Here is a 15,164-nt window from a genome sequence, read left to right on the forward strand (position 1 = left end):
AGAAAGAGATGAGAGAAAGCAATAGCCCAAACTTAGTTTAATGAGCTGAACTGGGTCTCCCCCCAAACTCAGAAGTTCAAGTTCTAACACCTAGTACCTCAGAATGTGACTCTATTTGGAGGTAGGGCTTTTAAAGGGGTCATTAAATTAACTTGAGGTCATATGGATGGGTCCCGATTCAATCTGACTGATGTCCTTTCAAGTAGAGGAGATTAGGACACAAACATAAAGAGAAGATGAGGTGAAGATACGGGGAAAAGAAGGCCATCAAGACACAGAGAGAGGCCTCAGAGGAAGCCAAACCTACTGACGCCATGATCTTGGACTTCTGGCCTCTAGAATTGTGACAAAATAAGTTTCTACTGTTTAAGCCACCTAGTCTGTTGTATGTTGTTATGGCAACCCTAGCAAACTAATACACTTTGTGCCAAATATCCTTTATTTAAAAAAAAAATCACCATAGATCTTAGAAAATATGTTCTCGATGAATTGGAAATATGTTCATTTCTCAGCAGGAGTACAAATGTAGGAGAAACTAATTTGTTAGAGTTTTTTGGGGGGAGCAAAAGGTGGGGGAAGCACCAAAGGAATGTGCATGCTGTGTGAAGCGAAGCATGGCAGTCATTTCAGTGAACTCCCACACTGGTCAGACCTCCAATAGCAAGCTGTACACTATCCAAGAATGACTAATTTGGCAGATTTCAGAGACCCAGGTGGTGTGATTAGCTCTGCCTTGACCATGAAAATCAATAGTTAAGAAGGTTCTGAAAACTTGAACGCCTCATGCATACATTCAGGTCAGGGAGAATTTCTTCGTTCTGCTTATTTCTCTTCAAATCATTAAGCATATATCTTGCATACGTCTATTGGTCTACTGTGTGTAGAACATTGTGGGGAATAAAGAATTTTACAATGTGGTCCATGACCTCTAGGTAGTCAAGTTAGAGATCAGTTAACCTTTATGTTATAATTTGCTATCTTTCAAAGTTGGTTAACAGAGTTGGATTGGAATGGTTTTCCAAGTGATGGCAGGGTTCAGCATAGGTGGACACACCTGTCTGCAATGGGCTGACTTCCAGATGACACTGACATCCACCCATTCATCCATGTGAAGTCAGCTGGAGACACATAAACACACCAAGCCATGGGGACACAGCTTTTACTTTTCTTCTTTGTCATTGAGCAGTTTCTTTTTCTCTGTGGTTTCTTTAGCTTTGTTTTTCATGAAAGCACAGCAGGTACAACCATTTTAACTCCATTCCTGACTGAGATCTTCTTTTGTAAACATTCTCTTAAAGTTAAAATGAAAACTACTCTTCCTTTTCCAACAATGAAAAAAGTGCAATTTGCTTTTTTTCTGTTCTGCGTAAAACATCAAAAACACACAGCCAGGGCCTCTTCAATGCAAATGCCCCCTTGACCTCCCCTTATATTTCTGGGTTCCTTGGGACTTCCCAACAATTCCTATTTCTCTAAATCTTTCCTCTCTTATCCTGACTGAGAAATTCTACCACCTCATTATTTGGAAATCAATGCAAAAAGATTTGAATGCTTTGCTCACCACATGGGCTCTTTAGGTTTGCGGTACTGGGCATTTATTATCCCTGGCAGAAATTGGCAGCACCTGATTTTGTTGATCTACAGGCATAGAGAGGACTGGGAACTGGGTATGCATATCATTATGACCTGAGATACATATAAACATTCTACATACATATTTTAGCAAGCACCAACATATTTATAATTACATTGGAATTCTCTGGCTCCAAGCGAAGACACAGTCAGTTTGATAAGCTACCCTGTTTTTTTTCTTTGAGTAGTCTATTGCATTGGGACCTAGAGCTAGAAAGGAATGGACTTAAAAGGGAACAATGAGGAAAGACAAATAATAGACAGAGCAAGTGTTTACCTGGCAAAGCCAACGCCTCTGCTGACTCCATTAGCATCCCTTAGTATTCTTGTGGAAATGACATGTCCAAAGGGTTTCAGCATATTCTCAAGTTCCTGCTCATCCATAGAAATGGGGAGATTTGAGATGTATAGGTTTGTTGGGTCTTGCTCTTGTTGCTAAGGGAAGCAAAGAAACAAATGCAATAAGTTCTGAATATTAAGACACATATTGCACAAATGGATAAACTTTTGATTAAACCATAATCTAGATTCCAATCTCCAGCACACTCTTGAATGTTCTTTCACTAAGGGCACCCCTTCTTTTCACTGAATTCTCTTCTTGCCAGAGTGTTTCTCATAGAAAAAATGTAATCAGTCAAAACCAAGCTCTCTGTCCAGGCTTCCTTAGAAAAGACTAGTAAAATTTTATTGCAATTGAACAAAGTAAATATGTATATCCTCTATTACTAGCAACTACTACTTCTACTATTAACACTCTAACTACCATCACCACTAGTTACTAACGTTGCATTTAGTGAGTGCTCATAGCATGCTAGGCATTGTGTTCAAGACTTAATATGCATTATTTCATTCAACATCCCCAATAAATATAATTGTTATTATGTTACAGATGACAAAAGTGATTCCTAACTTGTCCAAGTTACATAGCTCATAAGTGTCAAAGCCAGGACTGAAACCTGGGAGTATCACCAAAGTATGTGGGCTTCACTGTTCTGTTATACTGTCTTCCACTAGACGAATGGGGAACAAAAGTGTGGTGCCAGAACAGCACCATGAGTCTCAGCGTCACTGGGGAACTTACTAGAAATGCAAATTCTCAGGCTCTACCTCAGAACTACTGAACCAGAAACTGGAGAGTGAGCCAAGTGATTTTGACAAGCCCTTCAGGTGATTCTGTTGACTGTTCAACTTTGGGAATCACTGCCTGAGACCATACATGAATATTTATATACAAATGAGATTATAATGTCTATCATTTTCTAATCCAGTAGCAACAGTGTTTAAATAAGCCTTGCTTAATAGAATGGAGAATCGAACAACAATCGCTAGCATTGTTTCTATGTGCATGAATGTTCTCTATTTCATGTAAAGAATTAATAAGATAGAACTTAGTTGTAAGTATGTCTCAAAAATAAAACCCATAAATCTGACATGATTAATCATTAATATCAGATATTTAACTGAATCATTATATTTTAACCAAAAACAACAATCTTAACTTCAAGGATAAGGGAGATTAAACTGGAAAAAGAAATTCTGAAGTGTATAGGAAATGACATTATGTAATAGTAAAATACCTTTTGTGAAGAGATGATATCATATTCTGTAGAAAATTTGAGGTTTAAGCACAATGAAAAAATACAATAAGCAAGATTCCAAATATTACTTCAGGTCAATCAACAATTTTGATATGAAGCTAAACTCCATTATCTTTAACAGCTCTAAACATTCAGACAGGTCATAATATTTTTATTAAGCTTTGAGACAAATAAGATCTATTATTAGGTTCATTTTTTAAACATAGTTTAGTTTTTAAACTGTTTTTATCACTATGGAAAATAAACGTATACTCAATCAGAAAATGACAACACAGCTTTAGTATTTAGGAATAGTACAGATGTAGAAACTGTACAACTGTAGTCAGTCTCTCTTGCTCTCTCTCTCTTTGTTTCTCCCTCTCTCTCTCACACACACACACACATGCACACACATACCCACTACTAATAAATGGCATGATCCAAGAGAGAAAACGGAGATAATATTATCCTTTCCTAAATGGTCATAATCATTTTTCTCTTTTTTTGTTGCTGGGATGGTGAAAAAAAGAGAGAAGGAAAAGTGATGTTTCAGATACATGATAATAAACCTTATGTACATACAATTTTCAACTTTTATAGTATTTCACTACCTATCAGTTGATTTTAATCTTCACATCCTCACTCCAAAGGTAGCTTAGCAAATATCATTACACTTATTGGATAATGAGGAAATGGAGACATGAAAGATTCATCATCTTGCCCAAGCACAATCTGATAATTAGTGACAGGGTTAGAACTAGATGGAGCAACCAAGTTTCTTATTTTCCAGCTCAGTGTATTTTCCACTAGCCCAACATTTCCCAAGCTTTAGTCATTTCATATCATCTTAGAAAATTTTGCCAGCCATGTACTATTATTTAATTTACTTGAAAGTTTTCTTTACATCAATACCTTTGGTCTTAAATGAGTTCATTTAAAAAGATAATTTTATGTTGCTACTGTAAGCGAAAAGCTAGTATCACTTGGCAGAAATAGGTTACTGTAAGAAGAGGGAACGAATCGATGTTCTTAAATTATAGCTAGATACTGTTTGTTTACAGAAGGCTTTGACCATTTCAGTTGATTCTCTTAGTTACAAATAAAATTTGTAACTAAATTTTAAATTTAAATTGTAAGAGAGGTGTGAGAAGCACACTAACACCAGGTGGAATATTTTTTCCTGGGAAGAATCAGAACTGAGAAAGAATCAAGAAAAGAACAATTTTCTTATGATGTGATTCCCGGATGCTACACGCCTAGATCAACTCAAGTTCCATGAGAGAGACATATTCCACAGCTTGGGAGCACCTGCGTTAACCCAGAGCTTCTTAAGAGTGGGCTTCAGCACATGGCAGTCCCGTGAATGGATTGGAATTTACCCAACATTCCACACCCCTTCATCCTCAATCAGGCTAAATAACCAGAAGCAACCAATCCCACTGTTCCAGGGTACTATACAGACTTTTTCATTTTCTCTAGGCAGCAATGTACCAGTTTACCCTGATTCAAATCCATTTCCAAATTCTCCAAGTGTAGCATGCATTGCAGCTTCTCAAAATGATGTGCAATAAACACCCAGAGCTTAGTACATAAGGGATTGCCCAGTAAGCTATTTTCTGAATCCAAATTCAAACAGCAAGGCCAACTCCTTAATTTGTATTCGCAGAGAGAATATAGCACTGGATAGTGTCATTCCTTAATTTGTATTCACAGAAAGAATATAGTGTTGCACAGTGTTGTTAAGTAATTCCGTCCTCTGAAATGCAGTATTGGTCTTGAATATGTGTGTTCATTTGACAATAGAATTTAATTTCTGTATAGAATAAACTTCAAAATAATATATACATTCATATTTTTACTTTCAACTTTATTTATGTATCAGGTTTATGTAAATAGATGATCCCTTTCAAAAGGTTCTTTGGCATTATGTACTAAGGAACACTTTCCTTTTAACCTTCCAAAAAAATCTTCTTATGTGATAATTACAATCTAAAAGATTTGTTTAAAAGTCTTTTTTAACTTAAATTTTTAGAATCATTTAGCTCCAGAATGGATCTAAGGGGGTATCTTATTCTATCTGATCATCTAATAGATGGAAGAAAACAGAAGCTAGAGGAGTGGTTATGACTTGCTCAAGACTGCCCAGCTAATTAGTAACTGGCTGGAAATAGAACCCATGTCATTTTAAACCTGGTCAAACATTCTTACCACTTCATGACACTGCCTTTTCTCTTAAAATCCAATGAATAGTGGACAGCAGTTTGTGGTCCAAAGGAATATTAGTACAGACAGAAATAAATATCTCTGAATTCCTTGTTAAATCACTTTTGCTTATTCATTGAGTTAAAGCTATTTTTTTAAAAAAAGTTCCTAGCTTTAGGCGGCATTTCACACAGAGTCACTGAATGAATACCCTGCAGTGTGTACTAGTCTGTGAAAGTATATGACTACAATTCATGATCTATTACATTTAACTGACCGTGTCATCATAAGTAACTGCCTTATTTTGATCTGTTTCTACATCTTTTCATCTGTACAGGGATTTCTTGATTTATTATTTAGTTTTGCCAAAAGATGGTGAAAAAGTTAGAAAAGCACCCTCTTCATTGTAAACAGGAGCAGAGACATGTTATTTCACTCAAGAATATGTATGGCCAGCTCTAGGGGCCTAGTGGTTAAGTTCGGCACGTTCCACTTCAGCAACCCCGACCCAGTTCCCAGGTGTGGACCTACACCACTCGTCTGTTAGTGGCCATGCTGTGGTGGTGGCTCACATACAAAAAAAGAGGAAGATTGGCAGCAGACATTAGCTCAGGGAGAATCTTCCTCAGCAAAAACAAAAATGAAAAAAGAATATGTAAATAATTCTTTTTTTCCTGAAATGACTTCCCTTTTCTTGGGTTTTCAATGTTTGTAAACTGCCTAAATAAGATTTATGGGCACTCATTTGCTTTTTAACAGTTTAAGACAACTTGAGAACTTCAGAACATTTCAAGGTAGCTAAGCATATGAATACAAATGGAGGACAAAAAGTCACTGCCTGTACCTAGATCAAGGGTTATATCTGGGGCTCTGTTGTTTGGATATGAATTATGGCTATTTTATATACATCATGCTGAAAAAGAAGTTAGTAGAACAAGATTTTAAAACTTAATCTGATAACACTCATGCTTGACAAAAACACATTTAAATATTTAGGAAGTAGTTATTAGCATTAGAGACTTCAGAGCAATGTTTCTCAAGCTACCTGGGGTGAGGACCAATTTTGTTTTCAATCTGTCATAGGCCCATATTTGTAAAATACAATAAAAATAATTAATAGAAAATAAATTTTAAAATACGCAAAATGCAACTTGCAATTTTTTTATTATTACCTTCAACAAACCAAAGTTGCATCTGGATTCAATGTCATGTTAATGTGAAATTGTTATAAAAGATTTTAAATGCTTACTCTCAATTTCTGTACTTATTTCATTGGGAACAGATACCATTTGGTGGCCCAAACGTTAAGTAATACTGTTTTAGGGGACTATATTCCCATTTTTTTCCATCATAATGTAATACTCTATGGGTCTTAGTAAGTTGTTAGCTTTTGCTTGCTTTATATATTATTAAGTCCTTTTTAATCACAAAATTTTGTGTAAACAAGTTATGGTCATTTTTGAACTATAAGGTAGACAGAGCTGTCTCAAGATGAATTATCCTGAGCAGTAATGACAAAACATCCAGAAATATCCTGAGGAAGTTCGAAACAACTCTAAAGCAAACCTATGACTGTAATATTTTAAAAACATACTGAGAGAGATGTTCATATAGACTGAAGATAACAAGACTATTACCTTACATAGAGCAGAATTTTACAGTATTCAAAGTGTTTCAGGGTCAATTTATTTCATGTGGCCCTTTATAATAACCCTATGAGGGAGATAGGGCAAGAGTTATCATCTCCACTCTACAAATGATATCAGTTCTGAGATCTTAAGACAGTACCAAAGTCCCATGGCTAGTAAGCGAATAAATGACATCAAAAGGGATATTCTTTGACTCTTGATCTAGTCCTCTTTCTACTACACTACACCAACTCAAGATTGCCTATAAATACTGTTATTCAATGGATTTCACCTGTGGAAAGGAAAATCAATGAGGACACAACGGAGGAATTGTTTTTTAATGGAATAGTCTATTTGAAATGCTGTAGCATTTCAAAAATTAATAATGATACAAACTTAATGTTTTCGTTCACCCTGAAAACACAAGTAAGGAGTCAGAACCTACCCTGTCAGAGCTGCCCAGGAAGAGGCAGAAGTTTTGGAATTAGTTTAACACTAATTTTGTACAAAGATGTTCTCACCCTTCCAGTAGTATTCTCAGCACATCTGGTGCAGGGCTGTTGGAGTTAGAGTACCTCTAGATGAGATCTGCAGGACGCCAGCCATACTGGCCATACTTGGCTTCAGTCTTGTACATACGTGTGATGGTTAATTTTATATGTCAACTTGACTGGGCCGCAAGGTGCCCAGATAGTTGGTCAAACAATATTCTGGATAGATCTGTGAGAGTGTTTTCTGGATAAGTTTAACATTTGAATCCAAATCAGTGACTGAATGAAACAGATGGTCCTCTCTGATGTGGGTAGTCTCATCCAATCAATTGAAGGCCTGAAGAGAACAAAAAGGTTGATCCTCCTCTGAATTAAGAGAGAATTCATCCTTCCTGATGGCCTTTAAGCTGGGACATCAGGAGTTTTTCTCCCACCTTTGGACGCAAACTGAAACATTGCTTCTTTCTGGATCTCAAGCCTGCTGGGTTCACACTGGAATACACCATTGCCCCCCCACCAAGTCTCCAGCTTACTGACTGTGGATCTTGGGACCTGTCAGCCTCCATAATCCTGTGAGTGGATTTCATATAATAATCATATAATAAATAAATACATGTATATCTCCTATTAGTTCTGTTTCTCTGGAAAACCGTAACTAATACAATGTATTAATTTTGTCAAGTCTGTATTGCTGTGAAAACATAAGGACACATGCTCAGCTCTGACCGTCACACTAGGACTTCTTCATTCCCTAGCCGCATAGCCATAGCCTTTGTAAAGAGAGAGGCACAGTCTTCCTCTAAGACAGGTGCTCCAGGAGCATACATCCCAGATAATGCACTAAAGAGCAAAAGGAAGAGTAAAGAAGGACAGCCAAGAAGCAGGTTTTCACTCCTAAATGGTGACTAATAAAGGTGTCCTCCATCCTGTTTGCTAAGCGGTGAAGGGGGCTGCCCTGTGTTTTCAATTGCCTTCTCCCTCCACTAAAAGAGAGAGGGTGATTTCTCTTCTAGCTTCACATGGTGATGAAGTAAGAGGAGGGTGACTATGAGTTTTTCCTCTCTAGGCACCATTAAGAACAATTTCCCTACAGGACATATGTTTTAAAAGAGCATTTAATTATTTTAGATTTAATGTAAGCACAGCACTGGCAATTGGAGCTCACATCCTCAAGTTCAGAGGGTTTAATTCTAGATAACAAACTCAGCAGAGGCCTGACTATGAAACCATGGCCAGTGCACAGGACAACCTGAACCACCTGTCATTTGTCCTGTTCCTTAAGGCTGTGGCTGGCTTTCATTTCTAGATCAGCCTCAAGTTGAGATGAGCAGTGAATGATTAAATGAGCCTCTTGAGTCTTTACAACTGAATTTGTATTACCTGTGGTCCTGGAACAGGTGGCCAGATTGGATTCCTGGCTTTCCTTGACTTCTCCCTCCACATGCACCTCATGAACTCGAGCTCAGTATCACGTTATCAGCCCTGATGTGATGGTTTCTCCTGTGAGAAAATGCTAAATTAACATTTTACAATATTGAGATCTCTCTATAGTTTTTATTGTAATATATTACTATATCACAAATATGTATGCTTTTGTACTCAGGGTCCTGACAGTCAAAAATAAGAACAGGAAACAAAACTATAGAGAACTACTCAATATTGTAAACAAATCGCACCACATCTTCTCAGAGTCTAATTCACCTTGCTGAAGGGGCTTCCCAGAGATACCTATTATATCTATTTTATCAGCCTGCTGTGAACTCTGGGATAGGAAGTTGTCACCCGATTTGTTGATAATGACCATGTTCCTCCTTCAAACAACTGGAATTATGGAAATGACATGAATATGGTCATAAGTTTACTATGGTACCCTATTAATTTATTCTGGAATAATCACAACAAATATAGAACAGATGCAAACCATTTTTATATCTTCTGCCTAGAATATGACAGCTTAGGCTCACAAGCATATTTAGTATACACCCACAAATGGATCACTGAGATGTAAAGGATGTTAGGGAGATAGAGTTCCACTCAAGGGCAACCATTCTCATTGTACTCTATGTAAATGGCACCCCTACAACCACAGCACTAATGGTGACTCTTGGAATTATGCAACAGAGCTCACGTGGCAAACACTATGTCCTACAAAATTAGAGCAGCCTGATAAAATACAAGACACCCTGTTAAATTTAAATTTCCTGTAAACAACAAATAAATTTTTAGTATAAATACTTATGCTGAAATATTCATTGCTACATAAGATTAACATTATTATCACATCCTATAAATTACTTGTTGTTGGTGTGGGGGATCAGAATTTGCCATCCCAAAATGTGTCTCTTTGTCTTGATTATTTTTAGGAACAAAAGACTCAGAAAGAAACTTTGACCTTCCCCCTAACTACCTAAAAGAATTTAAGAGGGGCTGGCCCTGCAGCCCAGTTGTTAAGTTCGCGTGCTCCACTTTGGCAGCCCAGGGTTTCGCTGGTTTGGATCCTGGGCGCGGACATGGCACAGCTCATCAGGCCATGTTGAGGTGGTGTCCCACATAGCACAACTAGAAGGATCCACAACTAAAATGTACAACTGGGGAGAAAAAGCAAAAAAAAAAAAAAAAAAGAATTTAAGATAGAAGGCCTGTTCTAGGAAGGAGATAATACTATAGAGAACTAGTATAATATGTACCAGATGTGGTAGACAGGGAGGAACCTAGCAAGGCACATTTGATCAAAGTCCTCTCCAGGTCCCATTGTCTTTGCAAGGCATGGCAAACATTTCTTTACCAAATATTTGCTTTTCCATCTCCACGTGAATTGCCTTCCTCCCCTTTGAAGTCCCAAACCACTACCCCAGACATCCTCCTTTGTCTTTAGCCGAAGATGGTATTTAAGGTGGTGGCTTCAGCCATTTTGATGAGTTACTCAATTTTGGGGGGTTTCTCCCATGTATACATGCTATTAAATTTGTTTGATTTTCTCCTGTAAGTTTGTCTCACGTCAATTTAATTCTTAGACCAGCCAGAAGAACCTAGAGGGTAGAGGAATAGTTCTTCCTCCCCCACATCAGATAGGATTCATATTATTACTGTTTTATGGTACAATATGATCTAATACTAATTTTAAGCTTACTATGTGCCAAACACTATGCTTTAAAGTTATTTAAACTTATTATGGTCTTAGTCCTTAAAACAACCCTTGAGATAAATACAGTTAATGTCCTCATTTTACATGTGAGAAAGCTGAGGTCATAAGAAACTACGCAGTTGCCCAAGATCACACAGCTATTAAGGAATCCAACTAGAATTCAAATCCCAATCTATTTGGATCAGATGCCTGAGATTTCAAGATAAGAGCAGTGTGTTTAATGGCTGCCTTACAACTTTTTCTGAGAGATCAAGAGGAAGGAGTCACCAGTGGATGGATTCCTACAGGTGTTCAACGTGTAAACCTACTTAGCGGCACAATTTACCTTTCTGACTAAGAATGGAAATCACTTAATCAGATTGAGGAAATGAGGTAGTGAAAGAAGACCCAAAGTTAAGTCTTACTTGTAAGGCTAGAGCAATAAAATTTCCCAAGTTAGTAAGAAAAACATACCCAGCTAGTTTCTTCTAACCTCTATTACATAAGGATAAATTAAAAATACATATGTATGTTTAATATATATAAAGTGAAAAAAACCCAGCTTTGTATACAAAATGTTGCTGTTGCATTGCTGTTTTTTTTCTTTAAGACTGGCACCTGAGCTAACCTGAGCTGAGTTGCCAATCTGCCTTTTTTTTTTTTTTGCTTTTTCTCCCCAAATTCCCCCAGTACATAGTTGCATATTATAGTTGTGGGTCCTTCTAGTTGTGGCACGTGGGACACTGCCCCAACATGGCCTGACAAGTGGTGCCATGTCCACACCCAGGATCCAAACCAGTCAAACCCTGGGCTGTGGAAGCAGAGCACGCAAAACCAAACACTCGGCCACGGGGCCAGCCCCTGCATTGCTGTTTTGCTTGAATCTACTTTTATTCCTAAATTGTCCAATATCAATTTCACAGGAAACTGTCTTTGTGAAGCAACGCACATTTCACATGTTACAGAGGAAGAGGAAGCAGTCAGCTCTACATCAGCACTTTAAAAAAAAACAAATTCAGCTGTACGTTTAAATCCTGTCAGTCTAAGTGAAGGATGGCATATCCTAGGTTTATTTAACCCTAGTCTTTTCAAAGAGAGCCTGAACAGGCTGCGAAACATTTGGTGGCCTATGATCCTTAACATCAGCTTGGAGAAAATGTGTATGGGGTGTGTGCGTGTCTGTGGGTGTGGGTGCATCAGTATGTGTTCACATGTGTGTGTGTGTCTCACAATGAAGACCAATCTTTCAATGCAGGATTGCATGGGGGGCCAGGAAAAGGAAACTAACTAGGTGCTACTGTCCTGCTTCTATTTCTTATATTAACATTGTGACCTTGGTAGAGAAACAGCCAAGAGGAGGTACAACTGTGGGTTGAAGGTGTTCATATGAGATAAACCACTTTGCCTTTTAAAAGAGTAGCTTCCGCCATCATTGCCAGCTTTTATTTGGCACATACATTAATTGTAATTTTCTTAAAACTCATCAGTGGGAAAGAGATATCTTATTTTTTTTAAATTTAAGTAGGTTACCATATATTGGTTTTTTTTGCAGGGAAAGATTCGCCCTGAGCTAACATCTGTTTCCAATCTTTCCTCTTCTCCCCAAAGCTCCAAGCCTGGTTGTATATCCCAGTTCTAAGTCCTTCTAGTTTTTCTCTTTGAACTGTTGCCACAGCATGGCAACTGACAGATGGGTGGTGTGGTTCTGCGACTGGGAAACCAATTCAGGCTGCTGAAGCGGAGTGCATGGAACTTGAACCACTAGACCTTCAGGGCTGGCTCGATAAGTCTTATTCTTAATATGACTCAACAGTGAGTTAAACGATTTCACCAAGACTGCCTAGAAATGAAAAAGGAAGGCTTACCTCTCAGTTTTCCATTCAGTTCTATATACAGAAGTTCTGTGGCCCAGTACACTAGTGCACTTGACCAAGTGGAGGCACTCAGGGTCACAACACTAACCCAAGTCAAAGTCATGTGTTGATTTACATATCTTAGCTCAAGACACTTTACTAAATGGATCATCCACTTTTTTTTGACATCATTACTATCGACCTTCATTCACCCACACATTAAACATTTAATCTTCTAGTATATGCCAGCCACTAAGTTAAATCCTGGGGACACAAACGTGATAGGCCATGATCCCTGCCTACCTTAGGGAGTTCAGCCTAGTGGATAGTTTACAACCAAATGTCAACAATAAAGAGCTATTTCTGTTAGCTAACACATTAGGGCAGCCAAGAATATAGATATCTGCCTTCCACACTCTTCCAGTTCATAACCTGAAATTCTGTTTTCCTCAAAATGGTATTTAGATGATCTAAACGGTTTTTCAGCTACATGATGAACAGGAAAATTAATTCTTGAAATATTTTTTAAAAACCCTGGGATATGCTAAGCTCTAAGACAACCAAAAATTTCAGTTTGGGCTGAACTATTTATATATTTCAATTTCAACAAAAAATAATTTTATCCATAAACCTCCAGAAAACTTCAGGTAAGAATAATCTGCAAACAGATAGTGACACGGTGGCTCTGACATTAACTAGTTACTAACATTTCTCAGGAAATTTCCTGAACCATAAAATGGAAATAATAGTACTAATAACGTCAGACAGTTATTGTGAGAATTCAATGACACAATATACTGAAAATCTAGTAGAGTGCCAGGGACATAGGAGAAGCTCGATAACTCATTATTCTTTCTATAATTATTATTAAATTATATAAATAAAGAAATTTAGGACATTGCAAGAGAACAGTTACTAACTAAATGTAAGTCATGTTCATAAAAGAAATATTACTGTTATTTAAAATCTGTCCCATTGCCTTCCTCATAAGTGCAAGCTTACTAGATATTATATTAAATTACGTGGAGATGGGCATACAAAACTGATAAGATCCATAAAATGTGGCCACTGTATCAGCAAGAGAATCTAGAAATATATCACGGGGGGGAAACAGAACACTGTTCCTATCATTTATGACCTAAAAAGATTAATGATTTATTACTGGGCTCATTAATCAAAACCATGTGGCTTTTTTTTTTTTAAGAAGCAATTCCACTGTTCAAGCCAATTAGCCCACCAAAGCTATTACACCAAAGAAGCTGCAATGTTATTCAGACTTCCTCGGGAGTATTTAGAGTATAAAATAAATGCTATTATTCAGAAGATACCGAATTGCTAAGCTTCTTAAATTCATACAATTGGGAACCTGCGGTACATTAAAATGCTGAAACTCATTAAGAGTCTTTTTCCCCAGCTTTAGAGTCATTGGCATTCTCAGCACAGTTAAGAACAATAAAATGCTCCTGGCTTCCAAGGAGAGAGTGACTTGCGCTCCTTCAGCTCCACTTCAATGAATCACTCAGGCAGAACTGGCACCCAACCTTTGAGACAACGGTATCTTCTGCTGGATTACCCTAATACCTGAATAGGACTGCAAAGTAGCTAATATACTACACTAAAGAGGAGAGAAAGAATAGCTAGTTCACATCCATCATTTATCTTTACCTTGTTAGAGCTCTAGTCAAAACGTTTCAACATAAATATACAAAATGTCAGTAACAACTTTAACACATAAAATAAAATAAGAATCTATGAGTCTCTTCTAATATAAGTGAAAACCTAAATAAATGAGGGATTCCTTAAAGTAGAATGCAAACTAATAAATGACAAAGGAATGTTCAGATCACAAAATCACCACTTGGCAACCATGATAGTAATAATGGGATAAGACAGTGGTTACTATATTTGAGTAATGCATAGATCGGTGATTCTGAAACAGGGCAATTTTGCCCCCCAAGGGATTCTTGGCAATATGTGAAACATTTTTGTTTGTCACAACCACAGTGAAGGGGCTGCTCCTGGTATCCCACAACACACAGGAAACCCCCTGCAACAAAGAATTATCTGTGAAAGAAAGTATCTGTCATGCCAAGGTTGAGATACCCTGGTATCAACCCCATTAAAGAAAGTAAGAAAGAAAGAAAGAAAGAAAAAGAAATATATATACACACACACTGTAATTACATATCTATCACTAAATATCATTTATATATTTTATATAAACATATATAATAGACTTTCAGTGTTGATTTGATTATTTTTATTAAAGAGAACTTAAATATGTGCTTTTAATTAATGAGGTATAAATGCCTCTGTTTATAGTGTGAATGCAACTATTAAGCCAAATACACTTTAAAATTACGCAAAAACAAAGTTGGACAACCAATACTATTAAAACATTAATTTAATATCACGGATGATATAGTTTTGCCAAATCTAAATTGCCCCTTGTAATGTGAATATGTTACCATTACAGTACCAAATACTTTTGAAATTCATGGGCTATATTCTTTTTGCCATGTGGCATTCTGATTCTTCCACTATTTTTCTCTATTTGAATCACTATGAAACCTTCATCTGAACGTAGCTTGCCAGGCTAACAGCTTTCATTTGGCTTAAAAGCATTATTTACTTATTACGTCTGCATTGTTCTTTCC

The 15,164-nt window shown here is 37.1% G+C and overlaps 1 protein-coding gene across 17 annotated transcripts in view; it reads right to left on the reverse strand.

Moving 5' to 3' along the window:
• RBMS3 (RNA binding motif single stranded interacting protein 3) overlaps nt 1-15,164 on the reverse strand; it is a 1,248,509-nt gene that overhangs the window by 240,434 nt on the left and 992,911 nt on the right. For all 17 annotated transcript variants that reach the window (XM_070238087.1, XM_070238085.1, XM_070238082.1 and 14 more), the window contains one exon: nt 1,910-2,067. In XM_070238087.1, the coding sequence (XP_070094188.1) occupies nt 1,910-2,067 (158 nt within the window). The remainder of the gene's footprint in view (nt 1-1,909; nt 2,068-15,164) is intronic.

Source organism: Equus caballus, chromosome 16 (genome assembly GCF_041296265.1).
Source record: "Equus caballus isolate H_3958 breed thoroughbred chromosome 16, TB-T2T, whole genome shotgun sequence".
Classification (NCBI taxonomy): domain Eukaryota; kingdom Metazoa; phylum Chordata; class Mammalia; order Perissodactyla; family Equidae; genus Equus; species Equus caballus.